This window comes from Haliotis asinina, chromosome 4, assembly GCF_037392515.1.
Source record: "Haliotis asinina isolate JCU_RB_2024 chromosome 4, JCU_Hal_asi_v2, whole genome shotgun sequence".
Classification (NCBI taxonomy): Eukaryota; Metazoa; Mollusca; class Gastropoda; order Lepetellida; family Haliotidae; genus Haliotis; species Haliotis asinina.
The window spans coordinates 37,162,695-37,186,111 of NC_090283.1; the positions used below are offsets into that span (position 1 = coordinate 37,162,695).

Genomic DNA, 23,417 nt, shown 5'->3' on the forward strand with positions numbered 1-23,417 from the left:
CCTACAAACAACCCAGACAACTGTGATCTGAAAGGACATTCTTATTTAAAACTCCTTACAGATTTGTCGATTATGAGAGCGTTCTTTCAGTTTTAGTGCTCCATAGCTGTGGAATGAACTGCCCCTTTCTTTAAACTGTCTCCATCTTTTGCTGTGTTCAAACCACATCATAAAACGCATCTCTTTTCATTGCACTATTAACAGTACTCAAACTTTGAGCACCCGCTTAGTGGCCGGATTTAACGCCATATATATTTCATGAATAATAAGAAACCAGAGTCACACATCTGACATTGAAAACACTCCTCTTAGTCAGAATGTTAGAAGTCCTCCCACACAAACATTTTGTCAGTGCCATGCCTCCCGTGGTTTCTTATGTAGGGGTCAAAGCCACTTCCCAGAATCTGAACACAATATTCTTGAAATCGTCTTCGTTCGAGGTTGTAGGCTGTGTTTTCAGACCCAATTTTCGGTGGAGTCTTCAACAGAAACGTCGAATCTCGACAAGTGGGAATTCCAAGCTGAGATAAGAAAGCGTTACTGGCATCCTGCGCAAAGCGTTGTCGAATTATTTACAGTAACTCGTCGTCCGATGGAGAACATTAAGCTCAACTATTTGAGACATACAGTTCCCTGTTATTCACATTCATCTTTGCTGTTGAGTTTGCCGCTCCTAATTAAATGCTTCCTATAATCATCTTCTTTGTGAACACTTGTCAACATGACGACCACATGTTTTGATGAATTACATTATTGCTCTTGAAAACAAATCCTCAACTGAAAAGAATTAAATTTTGATTAAGACTTGATTCTGTCTTAAATTGTTTATTTTCTTGTGATTAGGCGCCGTTTATGAAATACATTGCCTCTACACAGCGTACGTTTTCCTGGACTGAAGCTGATGACACTACAATCACCAATATGGTGTATTAATCCGTGTTACATGGTTCTATATAAGAAAGCAAAATATTGCTTTATTTTAACGATATTTTCACTTTTTAGAACATGGGTAATAAATGGGATACAAAACTCGTCCCCCTTTCATATCAAGTTTATGTCCAGAGTGAAATAATTTTGGTTTGTCACGAGCTTTACAAACCAAAATTATTTCACTCTGGACATAAACTTGATATGAAAGGGGAAGCTCGTTTAATATCCTATAAATACCACAGCAGAGGTCTCCATAGCAATGATATCGTTCTGCGCGAGATCTGTTATGCTTCAAGCATATAGAGATACAGGGTTGCCTCCAGGATACAGGGTAGCGCTTCGTGGCAATTTTTTCATCCCATGATTATAGAAGGATGGTTCTTGCCAATCATTATCTGTGTCACTTCGCTTCTGAGGATGCGAAGGGTATACTTCAATTTAAATTCCTTTTAAAAAACAAGTGATGTCCAGGCTGGACAGACTGTAGATTTCACATAATGTTTAAGCCTTTCCCTCAATTTAATTCATTCAGTGAAAATCTTTTTACATATTACATACGAGGGTTGGCTGAAAACTTCTCAGCCTGAGTGGTTTTTCCCCAGGTAGAGACAGGTGTTTGCCACCAATGAGGACAATCATTTAGTGAAACATAGACACAAGAACTACAAATGTACTAATAGTTTTATCTCAACTACAGCTCTTTTGGTAAACCTACCCTCTGATATCATCAGAAATGGACAAAACTGAATACAGGGCAGTCATCAAGTCACTTGCAAAAGAAAGGGATGTCCCCAACACAGATACATGCTGACACTCTAGGGGATGATGCTCCTTCATTTTCCACAGTAAAGAAGTGGGCTGCAGAATTTAAGCGTGGCAGACACAGCCTTGATGATGACCCACCCTCAGGAAGGCCTTCAACAGCAACCACTCCAGAAAACATCACGCGAGTGCTCGATATGTCGATGGATGATCGACGATTGACTACTTGACATATTGCTAGTGTAGTGGGCATCTCTCATGAGAGGGTTGAGCATATTATCACCAACGAATTAGGAATGACGAAAGTTTCTGCAAGATGGGTGCCAAAGCTCGTGACAGGAGAACAGAAACGTGTCAGGTTCCAGACGTCCCTTGACAATTTGCGTCGTTTTGAAGCAGATCCCGATGATTTTAACCATGGATGAGACCTGGATACATCACTTTCAACCAGAAACAAATCTACAGTCAAAACAGTGGAAGCATCCTGATTCACCAGCTCCGAAGAAAGCCAAGTCTGTTCCTTCAGCTGGAAAGGTGATGGCATCAGTCTTTTGGGATTCCAGGGGTATTCTGCTCATTGATTATCTTGAAAAAGGTCAAACTATCAACGGCAGATACTATGCTGATCTACTGAACCAGTTGCGAGAAGCAATCAAAGCCAAACGACGAGGGATGATCGCTAAAGGTGTCCTCTTCCACCAAGACAATGCGCCTGTTCACAAATCGGTGGTGGCCATGTCAACAATCCGCGATTGTGGCTTTGAACTCATTGTCCATCCTCCTTACTCACCTGATTTGGCTCCTTCTGTCTTCCACCTGTTCCCCAAAATGAAAAAGGAACTCGCCGGTCGCCATTTTGCAAGTAATGATGACGTCATTTCCGCTGTGACTGATTTTTTTAGGGTAGCTGAAGAAGATTTCTTCCTGACCGGGATTTGGGCCTTGCAACATCGCTGGCAAAAGTGTGTGAACTTGGAAGGGGACTATGTAGAAAAATAAATTAAATGTGGACTTCGTAACTTTTTTTCACAGTGAGGCTTAGAACTTTTCAGCCAACCCTCGTATCTCCTTTTTCTCATGAGCACAGAAAAAGTCATCTCATGTGATGTTGGTGGTTATCAGTCGTTGGTTGCTCCACTTTACCATCATGTAACTGGAAAAATGTTAAATGTATTGGAAATTAACGTACAAAATATCTCATATGTGTTCAGAAACAATTTTTTCTCTATATTGTTTTGGAAATACAGACATTTTATTATAGCTTGTTTTAAAAGTCCTATAGTAATGTATGGTAGTGCTGTGAAGTGTTTTGTCTACATCAGGCTGAAAGGCACAGAAGGAACAGAAAACAGAAGGAACCATTGGGTGTACTTGTGCATCTGAATGATAATGGTTTTCTTCTTGATATCCATAGAATTCCCATAAAACCTGGAAAAAATGTCATGCCTTACCAAACAAATAATGGTTTTGAAATCGTGTAGAAAATACCATTTTTGTCTCCATTAAAATAAAATATAAATGAAATTATTTTTCATTGGGAAAACCTGACATACTTCATTCTGTGTTTGTATTTTACAGAGTGTTGGGTCTCCCTTCAGACTTCAAGGAAGGTGTGATATTCAGCACTTACGCTACTCTGGTTTCATCTGTACAAAGGGGAGGTAGGTTTCAAACAAACAACCCATGCTTACAAGACTAAAACCCCATGTTGGTTCTGAAAATGTCCCTGTATGGTCTCAGTCATGATGCCATACACCAATGTGGAAAACCTAAAACTCTCATGTTACCATTTGAGAAACTACCTTAATGTGGGTATTGATGGATGCATTCCTCAAACAAGGTAATAGCCTGACACTTTTGCTATTAAGTTTAGTCTGTTTTAAATTTGATATTTGCGTTTTGCTTTTGCAGTTGTTGTAGCATTCAACAGAATATTTTTCTCGATGTGAAGTATAATGAGTCAGACAACACTCGAAGTTGTACTTACTCTCTGAATACAAATAAATGAACAACTGTGCAAGGTAGGAGGATTGAGGTTGTTCAGGGTGGTGTCTTATGAGTTCTTTTGAACTGGAAATGTGAAGGACTTATGATTTAAACATCTCATACAGGGTTTTTGTACATTTTACTTTGAGTGCATTTTTAAATAAATCGTGATGGACATTCATTCATAGCACAGCTGTTTTGCAGCTTGTATTTTCACCGTAGAGAGTGTTTCTTTCAGGAGCATTCAGTACCTCCCGTCAGTCTCGTCTACAGCAGTTGATTGATTGGTGTGGTGGCACAGACTTCCAGGGATGTCTCATTTTTGATGAATGTCACAAGGCCAAGAACTTCATCCCAGTAAGTTCATATGTTAATTAAAGTGGTTTCCCTTCATTTCTAAGATGACTTAATTCAATTAATGAATCATTTAATTGAATGTAGTTTGCTTTTGATATTGTTAACCATCATATCACATTTACTATGGTTCAGACATGTAGGGCTAGCCAGAAAGATTGATAATTAAGAATTAATATCCATATTGTGAAACATAACCAGTGTCATATATGTCATATGTGCACATATGTACATATCACTTTTGTCTTGCAACCATTGTTTCTGTAAATTGAACAAGACGTCAATGAACAGATCATACATGTTTACCATGTTTTGCTGCACAAATGTACATGAATAAATGGATAATGCAGAAATTACTGCACTGGCATGTGTGCACCATAACCTTTTTGAAACTTGAAAATTTCGCACACTTTTCATAAATGTCATATGACACACCTGCTCATGTAATAATCTCTATATATCATCCCGAAGTAGCAGGCTATTTCTTCCCAAGTCTAAACCTTCCCCTGGAAGGAGAACCTGGCCTAGGCCAAACTTTCCTGGGGGCAGTTTTGTCCTAGGACATTTGTACCCAGTGGAAAGTTTGGGCTACTCTTATTTCCCCCTGTTTAAAGTAGGACATTTTGTTCTGTTTCTGCGTAAAGGGAGTTTGAGGGGAGATTCTGACCTAGCTTTGCCGCTTCTTCCCCACCTTTGTTCTTCTATATCAAAGGAAAAATTCTGGCCTAGCTACTCCACTTTTCCCCACCCTTGTTCTTATGTCAAAAGAGGGAGATTCTGGCCTGGCTAGGCGACTTCTTCCCCACCCTTCTATCAAAAGGGGAGACTGTGGCCTCTTCTTTCCCACCCTTGCTCTTGGATCAAAAGGGGGAGATTATGGCCTAGCAAGGCTACTTTTTTCCCACTCTTGTTTTTACATCAAAAAGGGGAGATTTTGGAATAGTCTTTCCGTTGGTTATGTCCCACCTTCTTTAGAAAGTGCTTCAGTGAAACCTATACTGAAGAAGAATGGACTAGATACTGAAGATATAGCTAACTATAGACCCATATCTAACCTTTACTATGTGTCGAAGGTCTTGTAAAAGGCTGTGAAGACTCATAGTGTGACACATCTCAGAGACAGTGATCTTTAAAGGACCACTAAACTCAATTTTTTGGTACTCTTTTCATCACTGCATATGAAAGACTTTTCGTTAGTCATAAACGAAACACCATTTTCTTTTTAAAAAAACTTGTGTTTAATTAATACAAAGCGCTTAAAAGTTGTTAAAAAGCCGTCTGCTTCTCTCTCGCCCGCAAACGAAACCACAGACAGGTTACGTAATGCTGTCGCCAGAGCCCTACAGTGACGTCATAGAAGGAACGGTTTCCAGTTAAATGTATAGAAAATATCTAGGAAGCTCGTCATTTTGCTAATTTCTCGACGTCACCAAAGACATGCCGAATTGTTGTGTTGTGTCAGTTGTTCCTCGGGGTTGGGTGATGGTGTCACTATGCACAGATTTCCACCAGACTCCGTAGTTTGTGCTTAAATTGGTTGTTAGTGTGTGCGAAGTAAGCTTTGTGGAAGCCTGTAGTATGTATTAAATGGGATGGTTCACCCCCTACCACGCTGCCAGGATAGAAAATGGAGTTTCAGTTTCATCGAGTTCTTAAAATCAAGACTGCTTACTACACATTGCTGACCAAAAGGATTTTGCATGGATATAACGCTTTCTTCCTCGGAAACTAGGTTGTGGTCGAAGTGACAATATTATCGTAAGTAATATTCTATTGACCTCTTATATTGACCGATTCCAAGAATAAAATTGTTATGTTATAAGCAATGTCATGTAAAATCCTAATGTCCATCAAGAAAATACATATCTGCGAATGTATAACAGGAATGTAATATGTAGACATTTCAAAGTTTTCCTATGTGAATCATAATTCGCACCCACGTCCTAGTGTATGTTGTCTGCATCAATTACACTTAACGACGAAAACAATGATTCTGTTGAAAGCTACTACAACGTATTAAAAACAAAAATGCAAATATTAAAATTAAAGTTATAGGAGCAATGTCATTACCTTCTTCGAGGAATGTGTCCATCAATATCCATCAATAATTCATCTACAGATTTCCCAAGTGATGTGTCTTTTCACAGTCTGATATACGAAAACATGATATATCGTTTCAGGTTTTTCACATTGCTGTATAGTTTCATTGGTTACCCAAGATGGAACACCTGGCAACTAATTGCATAATGTGCGTCATTCTTTTTAAAAAGTTATTTAGTTAGCCAATAATGAGCAATCAATGTATTGGTGTTTAATCCTTTGAAAGAAGGGCGTTGTTTTACATAGACACAGACACGACAGAGTGAATTCAGTATAGATTAGTAAATGTACATACATAAACACTACCTTTTGACAAATCCCCCATTTAAATCCCCATAAAACTAATTAATCAATCAGCGTGTTATCGGTTAATCCTTTGATCGATCCAGACAAAAGAAGTGCCAAATGGGTGCCTTTGTCTAAGTGGCGTTACCACTAATTATACCTGTTATAAATTCATTAATGAGCATCAAGTGAATGATGACAAATAACGTGTAGGTTTATACCACCTAACACAGATTACAACCTAGCGACACCAAGTGATTTTGACAGAATCGTCTGTGAAAACAAGGGTTGTAACTCGTAAACTAGGTAAAGCAGGAGACAAAACTAAATGATAGTAGATTGATAGAACATGTAGTTTTCATTTTTCTCAACAGTTTTCACGATATCAGGTTTGTACAAACCTGTAAACGAAGTAGTTAAACCCCTGAATTGTAGATGAATACTGCACAGACCCTCATTTCTATACCCACTATTATGCCACGGAGACACGCCGCTCTGATTGGTTGAAATTTCGTTTGCGGCTGAGAATTTTGCACTGTTGACATAAAGGTCGATTTAAGGTAATTAAAGATCGAAATGGGCATTTTTAATGACCGGGTTTCATTTATAACGATGACAGCAAGTGATTTTGCGTTCGTACCCTATTAGAGTATATGTGACCTATAAGATCCTTTTCTGTCTGCTTGTAGACCAAATCATAGCACAGAAACAGCACTGATCAGTGCTATGGATACTCTACTTGAAGCAGCAGACTAGGGGCAAGTTAGCATGCTTGTTCTTCTCTGCCACCCTTGACACTTTAGACCACAACAAGCTCATTGTGTGTTTAGAGGACCGTTTTGGGCTATGTGGTACCGTGTTAAAGTGGTTTTCATCATATTTGGAAAACAGAACACAGTTCGTCCTCATTGATGGTGTCCGGTCAAGTTTACGTGAAGTTATTTATGGTGTTCCACAAGGGTCAGTCCTAGGACCCTTGGTGTTTACTGTTTACATGCATAGCCTTGGTGAGCTGATCAACCAGCATTCTGTAAATCACCACTGCTATGCAGATGACACTCAGCTTCAGAGATCAATTTTTCCGAATCAGTCCAAAACTCAGATAGCCCATGTTTCTCAGTGCATTTCTGATGTGAAATTGTGGATGTCAATCAACAAGCTAAAATTGAATGACAACAAAACTGACATCCTGCTGACCGGGCCAACCAAGGTTGAAGTGGATTCGATCAATATTGGTAATTGGTGCTACCTTTCAGTACAACAGTAAACAATCTTGGGGTCATCATGGACTCGAACATTTCTATGGAGGACCATGAGGAGTAGTATAAACAATGGGGGTTCTGGACCACCCTATATAACCCATAATATAATAACCTGTCACTCCCTCACTCATCATAATTTATGAACCCCATAACATGACCACTTTTCATCTACAATGTAAAAGTTTACGATTAGTGATAAACATGCACTAGGAGTGGTTTTGGACCATCCCCATATAACTCATGATATAAAAACCTATCCTTCCCTCACTCATCTTAATTTATAAACCTCATTATACGACCACTTTTCATCTCCACTGTGAAAAAAAGTACCCAACAGTCTTCCTAGTGAGAGGGTACAGGACTAGTTTATGTAACATCAATTTACAATACTGACTTCAGCGAAACAGTTTAACGTGTATCTTCTATTATGTCATTGGTTTTTGTAATAACAGTTTGTTGGGCTTGTTGTATCCCTTGTTTTATATATATATTTTTTTCTCGTCCTTGCTTATTGCAGAACTTCTTTTATGACGAATCTCTTCTTTCATTTTATTGTATTTTTTTAGTTCACATTGTATCGAATGAAACTCTTCTTCTGAGATTTTATCATCATTGAGTGCGGTGGAAATATGATCTTCTATAGTGTTTAACTTTGCCTCAGCAAGGATTCTAACTTCATCGTGTTTCTTTGCTTTACGATTCAATTTGCAGGACACAAATTTAAGCTGTTCCTGTAACTATAGCTGCTACTTCAAGTCCTAACACCACAGGTGCTGCTATGATTGTTGTCAACAATCCAACTCCTACTGTTCCTAATCCCTGTCATTAGTGTTGTATCAGCACCATCTACATATATAAAGCTTTATTGTATTTTTTATGTAGTTATGCTCGAATATCACGCTCTTGTTCTAGAAGTCATTTTATTTCACATATCTGTTTAAGTCAAAACCCCTCTACACTCCCCTTTACGTTTCCTTCTTCATCTAGGGCTGGATACAACCCCATTCTGTGTGTCTATAATATATTTTATATATTATTTTTAATTATCTGTCATTTAAGTTTTGATTGATATATTTAAGGCTTATGAGGTTTGGATTATCGTACAGGTAAATGCGTGAAATATTAATAGGTATGTTCTTATCAACAATATGAACCCCATCAGGGCTTATTAATGGCTCATAGCCTTGTCTTATTATGATTCGGCAACGTTTATCCTCCTGTCTTTTAAATCAAATTATTCTCCGTGCATCTAAAAGTATTCTTGGCTTGGAAATCTGTGCGAGATATCCGTCTATAATTAATATGGTGTTCGGTTTCATACCATAATTTGAATCTGAAAAAAAATCGTAAATACTTCGAATGACTAAACTGGTATTCAAGTTGACTGGAGCTGACATGTTACCAGTATTACCTGGTATTGGTAATACTTGTATAGTATTATATTTTAACTCATTAAACCCGAGAACCACTTCACTGCTCAACACCTGGAGCCCCATGCTGATTGCCTGGCTGGCTGTGGCGATGCTAATTAGGGCTATTCACGCCTGATATACCTGACAGGTTTCGGAGATTACAGGAAACTGACTCATGCGAGCAAGTCCTGATTGTTTAATGGTTGAATTGCATTGTAAAGGTATATGTTGAAAGAAAGAAAGCAGGAGTGAATACATGTCATATATGTAACGTTTTACGTAATTTTATTTCACTTTCTCTTGTAGACTTTTGGTGGCATGTGCATGTGTATTTTCTTAACACGTTTGTATTTTTGTATGTAGGACATACTTAAACAAATTGTCCCTCTCATATCATTGTGTGAGGTTAAATTGTTCAAAACATCTATGTCAGTGGCAGAATTTACGCACATGCCTAATAATCTTCTATGAAAGAAACGTTTTCGCTGATACGTTGCTAGTGTATACTGAATATTTTAAGGTAAGTACTAATGAGCTAGTGTGTGACATACATGGGACAGATTCACAGTTTGTCGCTTTGGTTCATCTAGATTTAACGCAGAAAATATATGTTATCGCACGAACATACATGTAAACATATTGTATAATGCTATTCCTTGAACATACATAAGACAAAGGGTCATGGGATGGGCGTCATCAAAGTTCCCGAATAGGACGTTTTTTATCTCAACTGTTCAATATAGTCCCTGATTTGTTATCTATGACCAATCGTATCATGAGATACCTGTCACAGAGGAAATGACAGGTGATGGGGCGCGAGCTACATTTCTGAAGAGCACGTTCGGTCAGTAGACAGCTTGGGTACAGATTGACTATTGGTTAGATCGTTGATCAATCGATATGCTAGATTTCGGCTTGATCAACTCTAGCTATCATGAAAAAGTTTGTGTATCGTAAACGTACATGATCGTAAGGATACCAGAAATGTACACATAGGACTAACAAGCTTTTTGACGAGTTTATTTTTCTTTGAAGCACTCAAAGCGCTACAATCCGATTATTTTTACCATGACCATTGAGTAGAGATAGTATTAATTTGCATATACACTTTGCGCACCCTACTTGTACATCAAACATAATGGCTTGCTGAACAATTCAATGTAATCTGCACATTGTTACAAATAAATATCGTAATTCAAGTACATGTATTATAGAATTCAAAAAAGTTACACGATACTGATTTATTGTGATGTATACACTTGTAGTTGAATCTCCCCAAATATATATGAAGATGGGCGTACTTATATTTGTTTTGAAAGCAAACGAGGTTCAGAAGATTAACAATGGGCGTGACTCCACAAAACAGGCTGTGCAGTGGTGTAACAGCGCGTTAGTTTGTTTTACACTTGTCAGGGGACAAAACTTTACCTGGACATGCATTTGGCCAGAGGATGTTATTGTGAGGTTGAAAGAGGTGTTCATATATCTCATTTAGTGTTGTCTGATTGAATGATTATACGGATCAATTCCATAACTGATATATTATCCTCCTTTTATTGACGATGTTTCTGATACACATGATCATCCTACTGGATAAGATAATTACAGAGATGAAATACAAACGTTTCTTACACAATGCTTATGTAAATTGCATTGAAAAAATCACATTTCAAATCAGCATGAAACAGCTTGAACAAAATACCCCCGTTTCCTTTGTATGGTTTATGTGTACTATATATGTATATTATGAGTAGATGCAGGAGTTATCACTTCATATTCGATTATGTATTATTGTCAACTTTGAAAATCAATAGTCGCAAATGAATTAGGTTTAAATTAGTAACTTGGTTTATTTCAAATCTACACGAACATGGGTGTAATACAGTATTGCTATTTATGTCTAAGATTCATTATATGAACTATTACAACGAATGAATGAATGATTTAATTTAGAAGAGGGTTTTGCAACCTTGTCACTGTTAATTCAATCAATGTGCAAACATAGTATCTTAGTATTCACTCCCAATGACGAGTAACAAACACTTACCACCTGTAACAACATCTCATAATCCCCTTTCTCACAGACGTGTTCATTTGCCTGTATAAGCCCCCGACATTGCAAGCAATTGTTATCAAAACACATTAATAGTTCTTCTGATTAACACAAAAAGTAACCTCTCTCAAGCTAATCTTTGATCATTACTGCTAAATTGATTTAAATGATAGGTACAGTATGAATTTAAAATGTAAAACGCATATGTGAGTCTCTTGCTGAATGGGAGGTGCTTTTCATAACCCCCAATACGCGGCTTTCGCTGAATAAAAGGTGCTTTTTATTACCCCCAATACTGGCTCTCGCTGTGAGAAGCTAATTAATTTGCCGCATATACGCGGCTCTCGGCCTTAATGAGTTAAGGGATTAAAGGATGTGAGAAGTATCCTGTTGTTAGTAAATTTGGAAACAAAATCATTTTGATTAATAAAGATGTAAGGTTTTGTTTGTGTTATTTTAATTAACAATTCAAGCTCTGTAAAATCTGCTAGTGGCATTCGTCCATGTGTATCGTCTTTAAAGTATAGGAGGTATGGTGTGCCTTCTTCACCAGGTGAATTGTGTCTCCTAGATCACCGATTGTTACATTAGAGTGATCGCTTACCATTGTTTATATAACTGTTAGCAAATAGTTTCAAATTGTTTTTCTGATAATGTTGCAAGTGTTATTTTCAAACCAGTAAAACTTATGTTATCAGATATATAAATAGCAGCTACAGATATAGTGTCTACCAAGGAAACGTGTACACCTTGTATGCTTGTCCGTGCTTCATGCATCACCCGCACATAAATAGAGCAAACTTGATTCTCTTTTTTTTTTTCCCAAGCAAGTTTGATTTCATTCCCGATCTCAATAGGTTGAAGTATTGGTTGACCTAAATAGACCTGTATGGCCAGCGTTGAATTCTCTGTAAGTTTTTTTAGGAGGGTGGACACACCGTCGAATTCACTAACCACATGCAATGCCGCGGTCACTCTGAGTTTACTCGTTAGCATGTTGGCTGCCATAGTCGAGACAGGTATGATGATTACATTGCGTCTATTTAATGGGACGTAAGCTACAAGCAGGGTTCTGTTATTTACGACTTTGTTTACATAATGGTCTTTGCTTTCTATGAAACCAAATGGTGAAGTTAGTGTTATGTTGAGAAGCCAGTCTATTCGAGATGGTAACAACACCCACTTGTTGTCGTCACTGAGCATTAGATAGGATGGCTTGTTTTGTGCAACGTTCATTCTTTCAAAGTCTTCTAATTCGAGTAATTTACCATCAAACAATGGGTATATTCTCCAGTCATCATCGTTGTTGCGAACTATGTCATATCGTGTGTTTCTGATAGATCTTGACGTATCTAGGTTAAAAGAACCACCAGAATCGATGGTGGGAACTTCAACGCGTCTGTAAATGCTGTTAATAAGCTTAAAAGTGTATATTTTGCCATCTGTTCCTGAGTCACCAAACCCTCTATTATCACCTAGGTCTGATAAACCAACAATAATGCATTTTTATATTCGCATTCCTGGCCCTTGATTACTAGCCATTTTTGTATATGTAGTGTTATGCTTAAGTATCCTATATTTATAGTATTATTTTTAGTATCTAAAATTGAAATTTTTAATTCAGAAATATTACGATTTATGAATTTTTTGTCTTGATGAAAATGACTCAGTTTGTCCATCATTGTATTTTTCTCTTTTAACCGGGACAGCTGTCAACAATGTGGAAGGGTTTTCATGTTTTATGTTACATGTTGTGCTAAGCTGATCGAGATGAACATATAGCTCCCGGTATGCAACTTACGCTGGTAATTTTCTGCTATTGATGGTAATACTAGGTTTTATTTCTTCAAACACCACTGTTCCATTTGAGTCATTTGTTTTAAGTTCAGCTCCTAAGGGTTTCAAAATTTCATCGTTGAGAGAACATACGCTGCAGTATAGATCTGTTATTAAGTGACTGGCTCCATTAATAAACGTCTTATTATTATTATTTTTAATAATGTTTGTCCATCGTGGGTAGTAGGTTTTATCCCATAGTACTATTTCTAGTTGCCCAGATGTGTTATCAATAGCATGTGTAAGTTGAATGGCCTCACCTTTCTTTATATCTGGAAGAGTAGTGTACATATTATTATATTTATATGTTATATAATAATAATATGTATAAACCCAAAGTATGTTACCCAAAAAACGATAATATAAATGCTTCTGATTTCACACACATGAAAATCTTAGTTGATGTGGATGGTTCGTATTTTAAAACCCAGTTTGTAGATGTGTTTGGAATGTATAAGCTATTTGTCACTGATGAGAAATCTGTCCACGCATGGTTCAATAACCCGATGCAGTTTTGGCAGAACCATCTCATTTCGCGATATGGTGCGCTATGACTGGGTGCGGTCTGACGTTGACAGACACTAGGCCTAATGCCTTGAGCAAATCAGTTTTCACATTTCACATATACTACCAGATTAGGCATATCCTCAAAGTGATCAGCGCTCCACATCCACAAGACAAGGCATGGAATGTAACGAACAACACATATGATAGACGTGCTTATGAACGGATTTGTAATGAATTCGGAATTGACCTTAAGACCGATTGGCATTTACCAGGTCTAAATCATGGTGTAGGAATTCCTTACAGCGATGAGCTCTCGGTAAAAGCATTTAAAAAAGATTTACTAATTAAGAAATACAGTTTGTTCTACCACCATGTATAGTGTAATAAAGCACACTTTCGCCCTGAACTATTATAGTTAAAGCACGAGGATGCTTGGGTATCCCCACTCTAGTCAGTCGGATCTGGTAGTTTGCAGATCTTGAATGACCTTTGGAGGTATGGGGGAAACCCCCATTTTAGGTTTTGCACCACCATAATCCTGCATGTTTAGTTTATCGCAGATACAACTAGTACCATGGCGACTGGCTAGAGTTGGTAAGGCAAGTGGTTTCCTAGTCCGTCTGTGAATGATATCAATCTCCGGGTTATCCTTAAGATGTAGAATGTACTTATCATCTAAACAGTAGGTCCAAAATTATCCATCTCAAAGTCGTCCATATTTTTAAAAATATATTATATTAATATTAATTAATGTCATATGGTAGAAAGCTAAATCTTTTCTGAAGATTAAGAGAACCACTAGTCGTGCGTCAGTCGGTTACTATTACAAATAATTGTTAGATTAGAATGGTTAGATTCCCAAACTTCGGTGAGAACGATATCATATTACCAGGGACAGCACGTTTGGCATTCAGTATCACATTGACTTCAGAAAATGACTAACGTGAGCTCGTGAATAATGTGTGTTGTGCTATAGTCAATAGGACCACCATAAAAAATAGCCGTAACGAGGTGCCTAGTATAGACGATAGCGATGTGTATTACTGTTACACAGACCTATGGAAAAGTAAGAGTAAAATGCGAAAACAGTGCATATCAGGAACTTGGTAACAAAACATCGAATTGGTTATGTATCGGGTGTATTTTCACACCAGAAGAGTTAACCAAAATATCAGTTAGTGAACAAGCAATCTGTTCACAAGACTTCACAGGGGGTTGTGGGGTTTCCCCACTTACCATGCACTCCGCACTGCACCATAATATGTGGGCAGATGGGTTGTGGTAAGTCAGTTTTCATACTGGATTTGTTGGAGAGGTATTATATATTCATATTTGACAAAATAGTTATCTTATGTCCTACTATAAACATGAATAAGACTTACAAGGATAGATCTCTTGTAATGATGGACCCGGATGTACACAGAATCGACCTGGGTACACATCTACAAGAGTGTTTAAAATTTTCTCTTCACATTTAAAGGAAAACCGGCGTTATTCATCCTAGATGACTCTAGTGCTAATAGAGAGATAACAAAAAAGAGAGACATGCTATCATACCTGGCCTTCATAGTTTTCATAGACCATATAGGATCTGTACCCCCACGCAACCATTTTTGATCCTCTAAGTCGCGTGAATATTGGTGTGTAAACAACCGTTCAGCTATGGAGCGATTGAATCTCTCAACCATGGCTTGACTTCGATGTTCTCCAGCCGCACCACGCCTTATCTTGGTATTGTGTTCGACTAGCAGTTGTGACACTGCAACCATAAATTCTCAACCTGGATCGACTTGCAACTCTGAGGGCCACTTCAGCCAGCGGACTGCATTTGTATATGCATTTGAATCCACGGGCTACTTGAGTCACATCCTTCGCGGTCAATGGTTCGGCTTCCTTATAGCGGCTGGCTACATCTACAACTACAACTGTCAGGGCGTACGTATAGGTTTTAAGTCTGTGTCGTGTGGAAGAAACAACAGGACAGCCTGGTGAACTTGATTAGGTATATGAATACCGAATTTCTCCTTGGTATATATTTTGGTGCCGGTAAGTATATTTGCCATATAGCTTGTTTCTGTAACCAGGCTTTGGCTTTTTCTTCCGAAACATGTGCAGCTTTAGCTAATTTTTTAATAGCGTCTGCCCCTTTCCAATATCCTCGTGAGCTGTAGTAAATTTTCTCCATTATATATATGTTATTTAAATATTTTTATAACTGTAAGCGTAGGTATTAATACCATCCGAAGCTATCCATCAGGGGTGGGTGGGTTCATCCATATCTTCCCAATTGGACCCACCCCTATCTCTCAGGTCCCCAAAATAGAAAAACAAAATCCAGACTTAGTGATAAACGTATTCGGACAGGAAGGTAAAAATGTAGTAGTACAAAGGATAAGTCTTTTAATGTATAAGGATGATCGTAAAATTATCAATATATTTATGGTACAACAAGGTGAAAAATATCACCACACATGGATCAAGCATTTTAGCCGACTGTTGTACGATCAATCTAAACACAAGGAAAAAACACTTTTGTGGAAGGCGCCTTCACAGGTTTTCTAGGTCAGATCTACTTGATTCACGCAGGGATGATTGCCTAGGTGTAGGGGAGACAGCCGTAAACCATGTCAATCTTATCAACAACCCAACCAGACTCCATATTAGTGTATCGTTCTAGTGTTTCTTGAATTTTCTCAAATGATCTATCTATAGAAGAGTTGATAGTGTCAGGTTGCATTGTAACTTCTTGATTACCTCTGAAGTAAACATTGGTGTATTCAGTTGCTTCATTCACCTGTTGTTTCTCTAATGCCATCTTTAATGTGAGCTGAAATTTAATACCTCTTAAATCATTCATTTCTTGGTTTAGTTTATCAAGTACCAATTGTTTTATATCTTCAACATCTATGTTTTTTTGAATTTCCATCTTCCAACCTCTCAAATATTTTTCTACAGCATGCTCAGTAGGCGTGAATTGTAATTCTATCCGTTTTTGTTCTTTCAGTAATTCGATTAGCTCAGATTTCCTCATATCAGAATAACCACACATTCCTTGTTCACGAGCTTGTTTTATGAGCTCTTTCACAGTAGGTGTTTTTTGATACTTTAAACCTAATAGACCTAATAACTCGTGTTTCCTCATGTGAGTATAACCTTTAAGGCCACGTTCAACGTTTCAGACCTAGTCTGAAAAGTGAGAGGTGTGTTTCGTTTCTAGAGCAGAACTCAAAAACTTCTTAATATCTGTCCATAAAGCTTGGCAGATGTGTGTTGCAGACCCCAAAGTGGTGCCTTTTGCCCTCTACAGGTTTTTGTGATTTATTATTTTCTCGGTTTCCATGGAAACGTTTCGGACTTAGTCTCAAAATGGAGGGATGGGCTTCCATTTCCAGAACAGAACTCAAAAACCATTCAATATTTGGTAGATATATCAATCAGAACCTATAGTCGTGCCTTTTGCTATGTACAGCATCTGGTGATTTATTATTTTCTCGATTTCCATGGAAAAGTGAGAGGTGTGTTTCATTTCCAGAGCAGAACTCAAAACTTCTTAATATCTGTTAGTAAAACCTTCTAGATCTGTGTGGCAGACCCAAAAGTGGTGCCTTTTGGTTCTTAAAGGTTTTTGTGATTTATTATTTTGTTGGTTTTCTTGGAAACGTTTCGGACTTAGTCTCAAAATGAAGGGATGGGCTTCATTCCCAGAGCACAACTGGAAAACCATTTCACATCTTTCAACAGATCTTGGCAGATATATGAGACAGATCTTCAAATCGTGACTTTCTTGGTTACAGATATATGGCACTTATTGTTTCCATGAATTCCAGGGAAACAATTCAAACTTAGTCTAAAAAACAATGAGTAACTCTCAGATTATTTGTCCTTTCAAACATGTGGGGGCCGGGGGATATGTCATCTTCTGATGATTCTTGTTTTTAATAAAATATATTTCTGCGTTTCCTAGGCAACAAATTTGACTTGGTGGTAGTGCTGTTTTCCTAAGGAAAACTTTAAAACTGTTCTCTATTTCTAAACCAAACTTGACACATTGACAGATGTGGTGGTGTACTTGAGCAGACTTGTGAATGGAGAGTTCACTTATCTGCATTCAACAAACCTTTTAGCTTAGCCACTGTGGCTTAAACTTCCAACTTGAAATTGTTTTGATGATCCTTACAAAATCTGCTATCCCGCTCAGCTCTATCCTTTTCATCACAGGCTACTAGGATGTTTACAGAGATCATTCCTGAGATACAGTATTTCACCTAAACATAGACTTGATAATGTGAACCATGGTGACAGCTTTACACTAAAGCAGAGCAACCAGATATACTTTCATCAGTTCCTACCTCCAAGTTTGCTGTCTACAGTCTTGTTTGATGAACCTCCTCTTTCCCCATGTATTGGGAGGACCTGCCTACACCTAGTAGTAGTATCGAAGACGCACTTGCTAGCGTGGATAGTAGACAGTCTACAATTGTCTGAAAGCATCATCCCCAGATGATCTGATATTTAAACTTGTGGTTTTGATAAACTTACATAACTGACAAATTTCAATTGAAAATTAAGACAGCAATGTCTTTATTGTTTTAACTGAATGCCTATATGTTCACAATACTGCCATACATAAACATAGAGAATCAGGCACATGCTCATACAGTAATAACTGAAATAATTAAACTTATTAAAACTTTAGCACCAGACAAGAACAACTTACCAACCTTCGCTGCCTAGAGATTCCCTTCCAGGGAAGGGAGGTAACTCTGCATAATCTGCCTGACTACAGTTTTCCCAGATGATCTGATATTTAAACTTGTGGTTTTGATAAACTTACATCACTGACAGATTACAATTGAAAATGAAAACAACAATGTCTTTATTGTTTTAATTGAATGCCTATATAGTGAGTAAGAGAAGTGATTAGCAGTCTGCCATATGAACATGCCAAACGTTTTAAAAACACATCAGTACACCAATATCTTTAAAATCTTGAAGAAAGTATTACTCCCATGGTAACATGGAAACACTAAAATTCTGTAATTATGGTGGAAACACTGATATTAACCAGTGAATACCAACATGGAAAAGTCTATTAGTGTTCTGTTGTGTACATAATGTCCATAGAAAACTGATTCTGTTTTCCATCTCCCATCTCCCAGTCTAGGATCTTGACTTCTGAATTGCCAGTGTTCCTGTTTGATGAAATGATTTTGCAGGAAACTTCTTGGAAGATGGTCTGGCATCTGTTATGGATTGTTCTAGAATCTGTGCAACAGTAGATGCCTGTACACCTCTGTGTGGTGCATACAGACACAAGAAAACACTATCCATTCAAAGAGAGTCTGTCCCATCTATGTAATCCTTTAGTCTTCACTGGGTCCAACTTGCTGCAATCTGCAGGTTGCACCAAAACCTCCAAACCAGTATGTGAAGTGTCATTTTTTATGCCAAAGAAGTTAATAGTCAGAGAACCATCCCTATGAAAAGATTCATGGTAAACTTGTTGCTCCTAGTAACACTCGTTTAGGCATCAAAATGTACCTTTTTGGAGCAATATCTGATGAGCGCAACAAAGCCACTGGAGCCAAAAGTCACTGCCCTTTGGCAGAGCTGTTGTATTGACAGCCTGTCATCTGGACATCTTTGAAACAAGTCACCGAATGCTGATACTGGCATCACTGTGGAATGCTGCGAAAGAGACTGTGTACCAGCCTTCACTAATCTAGATACATCAGGTGTGTTCACAGTGTTCTGAATATTCATAGTTTCCTAAAGGCAAAACATAGCTGTACACACGCTTTTCAGCTGAGATCTTGGTTTAGATTACAAATCCACAACCTTACACAGAAAACATGCCAACACAGATGTACTAGTCGGTGGAAAGACACATTTCTCCTCTACACAAAAATGGCTAAACTTGTTAACATAGGAATTGTACAAACGTAGAGTACTTGGTGCCAAATCATGTGGTATCTGGGCCCGCTTGCACAGAGCAGTCTTAGTTACAATCAATCTTAGGCCCCTACAATCAACTTTACAATCACCGTACAATTGTGCTAATCCACATGCACAAAGACGATCTTAAGACAGCACAGATTCAAGATCGCGATCTTAACTAAGATCGAACTCTTCAACATTGGAGGTAGAAATTTCTTAAAGTCTGCAGGTGCGCATAGCATGCTGCACAAATAGAACGTGGAACTGGTCACTGCACGTAACTGACATACCTTCTTTAATCACACCTTGCGGAATTTTCATGCAAAAAAAAAGCTAAAGAAACCCCCCAAAAAACCAAAACCCAAAAAATGCTACAAAACAAACACGCACGCGCGCGCGCGCACGCACGCACGCACACACACAAATTTGTAGGAAATGATTACGCAGAAAATAACATATAATCACCCGTACCTCGTGAGTTATGCTCTAATTTTTCTATATTCTAATTTGATTTACGAAGTAAATATGTAATACTGCAACCACAGAAATATGTTTTATGAAAATGTTAAAATACTACCAATGAATTTGGTAATTTTGTGACATGATAATCATGAAATTTTGTTTATATGTTAACACCTAAATTTACCATGATTTGTCAATGTCTGTCAGTGAAACATAGTTTGGTATCTAGTCGGTGTTATATGGAGTAAAATCCCAAATATATGCCTCAGCAAGCGTATTTTCCTGTTTGAAAAAACTTTATTTATATTTAAAATGCATAGATTGAAACTCTTGTCTCTGGTCTGAATTAATTTTAGAATTAGAGAAAAAACATAATTTTGTACGTTGACCAACTGTAGATTATTTTAATGATAAACTAAGACAAAATCATAAACTATGACAAATATATGGGGAGATCTGCGATGTCAAAACATAACATGCATTGTATTTGCGCATGGCAGATTGTATGGCAACGGCATAATACGCAAAGGGAAACCACTCCCATCTTGCGTAATAACTAAGATTAACTGCCCTTGAGTTATTGAAAAGGTCATGGCCGCTGCTCATCGCATGCAGACACCTTTCATTACTATCCTTTCCTTGATTATCAAATAGGTACTGTAAAATCATTTATTTTCACGCGGCTTAATTTTCGCGGAAACAGAAAATCTGACTAATTCGCGCGGTTTAATTTTCGCGCATCATCAAAGTACAGAAATCACGAGAGTATAACACAGGTAACTGTAAACTGTAAAGAAAACACTGACCCTAGCTGTCGTCCTGTCACCTGCCTAATTAGCTGGGGAAACATGGGCCTTCCGCTACATTGAGACACGCAATGGAGCACTGAAGAATCCATGTTGAGATTTGCTTGCAATACAAAACTAAAACTCAAAGCTCTTTGTTTGTTTTTATTTCCACAATTTATCATAATTATTCATTATTTTCGCGGATAATTTTTTTGCGCGAAAAGTAAACCCCCGCAAATAATAATGATTTTACAGTATGATGTTCATTCTTTTTCCAACACAGATTTGGGTGAGAATTGTACTTTATGATATCAACTCGATAATGATTTTGTTCACTATCACAAATAATGATACTTCTGACAATAAATCGATGTTGCATTCTCCGTTTTGTTAAAGTGTCGAGGCGAATCATACAGTTGTATGCAATATAAAAGCAATCTCCAAATGTAAAGCTAATTATTTGCGTGAAACTGACACTAAGTTTAACGCCATTTTGCTACTGACTACAATGATCTTAGCTCCTGACAATTGGTTCTGACCAATTGTAAGTTTTGATTGTAACTTACAATGATCTTAGCCTGCAATCGCTTTGTGCAAGTGGATGGCGATTGTAACCGAAGATCACAATCTTAAGGATTTACAATAATTGTAGCTCTATGACCGTTTTGTGCAAATGGGCCCAGATCTGTAGCACAAATTGTCCTCTCCGAACGAATTTACCGTTCCATCCATAGATCTTCCAAGTGAATAGTTTCCATTTTGGATTTGTCAGTGGTTCTGGTTTTGCTAATAGGTGAAGGCAACAAAATCGTTGATGAGGAAGCTTTAAAGGTTCACATATTGATGGTTTTTGTATGCAAGGAAACCATTTCTGGACAGGCCACCATGGTGCTATAACTGTGGCAAAGGACTTTGTGGAATCAATTTTCTGCAGAATGTCTGGTATCAGTCTGAACAGACAAAAAATTGTTATTCATTTGCAAATCGTTCCGCGCCAGCACATCCAGTCCTCAAGTGTACAGATCGCAAGTTCAACTGTTGTAGACTTGCAGCTGTGTGGTCTGATACGACGCAAATCTGTCTCTTGTGTGTGGTCCCTACATGTAATTCAGGATGTTGAAGGCACATGGATGTAGCGCCCACTCATATTGGTCAAATCGACGGGACATGTCAAGCTACTAGATGGCAAGCTACTAGCAAAATGTCTTTGTCTAAAGCAGAGTTTCCATATTGTTGTCACCAATTCTGTTCGTTCCTTGATGGGACCTTTCATGTGATTTAGGTAAGCCATTGTTGAATTTTTCGGCCTCCCAGGTGAATCGGAAATGACTTTAGAGCCATTAACACGGCAAGCATTTCTTGAAAGTTTATTGACTGAAATGAAGTTTCCACTGTCCATATACCCTGCGATGAAAGACCTTTGAAACTGCACCCAAGTCAGTGTTCAAGGCATCTGTTCCGAGCTGTCAGTCGAAGGTCTTCACAAGCATAGTGGAACCGTTCCAGGTATCCAAAGTGCATATCCACCATTTCAAATCTGAAATGCTATCATCCGTCCAAACTAATGTTGACTCCCATGTGTTTACTCGCAAGAAGCCTATATACTGACCTTAGCTTAAGTTTTCGAGGAAATATAGCTCCACAGAAAGAGATATACTGGCTGAAAGGCGTACTAAATGCCCAGGTCTAATTTAAGGGACAGATATGGCTTTCCATATGTCATTCTTCAACTTTTTCACTTTTTGATGTAGAACCTTGAGAACAGGTACACCATTAGCTCCGACAGAGTCCACCACGAATCCAAGAAATTCCTTTTTAGTATCGGGAGTGAGAGAAGATTTGTCATAATTTATCACCCATCCAAGTGACTTTGAAACAGAAATTACAGAGTGAGTGTTGTTTGAAATAAGCTCCTTACCTGCAATGATAATATTATCCATGTACACTAGGAGCCTTATTCCCAACCCTCGGAGCTGTTGAGCAACTGGAGAGTCTTACAGAAAAAGTAAAGGCTTACTGATAGCCTCAAACTGGGCACATTCCACTGATAAGACCTATTCCAATATAATAATATACTTTCTCTCATCACTGTGAACTGGTACATGATGAAATCCATTTTTTAGATCTACAATAACCAATTAGTCATTTGGCTCAATAATGTGTGACAACATAAAGACGTCTTCATATCTAAATTCTGGTACTGAAAGAAAGGAGTTCATATGTTGCAGATCAACAACAAAGCGCAACTTATGATCGTGTTGAGGAACAACACCTAGATGATGCACAGAATATGGTTTATCAAACACACTCTGTATAGTTCCAGTAATTGTCAGTCTTGAAATTTCTTCATTAACAAAGTTAATCTGAGAACTCATGAAACAATAATTGTCTTGGACATAAACAGATGGAGAGCTTTGGAAAGGTATAATTAACACCATTCTGAATCCATGATAATACAAACTCTGAGCATCCAATATTTGCCTTTTCTGGTAACACTTTCATTGACCCGTTAGTGTTCCTAGTCCTGCAAGGAGTGTTATTTTGAAGGGGTGGACTGTCTTGGCAGCCATAGGGGAATGTACGTCCTGAAACTTGGTAACATCAGACAAAACCACGCCCGGGGTTGAAGCCGCTGTTCCGTGGTGGCCTGAAAGCATTACATAGGGTATTCAAAGATTCCTCGGTAAATGAACATGTATTTCTCTGCAATGTCCTGTATATCCTTGCACTATTGCGGTCAAAG

At 38.0% G+C, this 23,417-nt stretch overlaps 1 protein-coding gene across 1 annotated transcript in view; it reads left to right on the forward strand.

Moving 5' to 3' along the window:
• LOC137281527 (uncharacterized) overlaps positions 1-23,417 on the forward strand; it is a 209,841-nt gene that overhangs the window by 49,472 nt on the left and 136,952 nt on the right. Inside the window, exons 8-9 of the mRNA XM_067812809.1 lie at positions 3,271-3,353; positions 3,917-4,035. Of these exons, the coding sequence (XP_067668910.1) occupies positions 3,271-3,353; positions 3,917-4,035 (202 nt within the window). The remainder of the gene's footprint in view (positions 1-3,270; positions 3,354-3,916; positions 4,036-23,417) is intronic.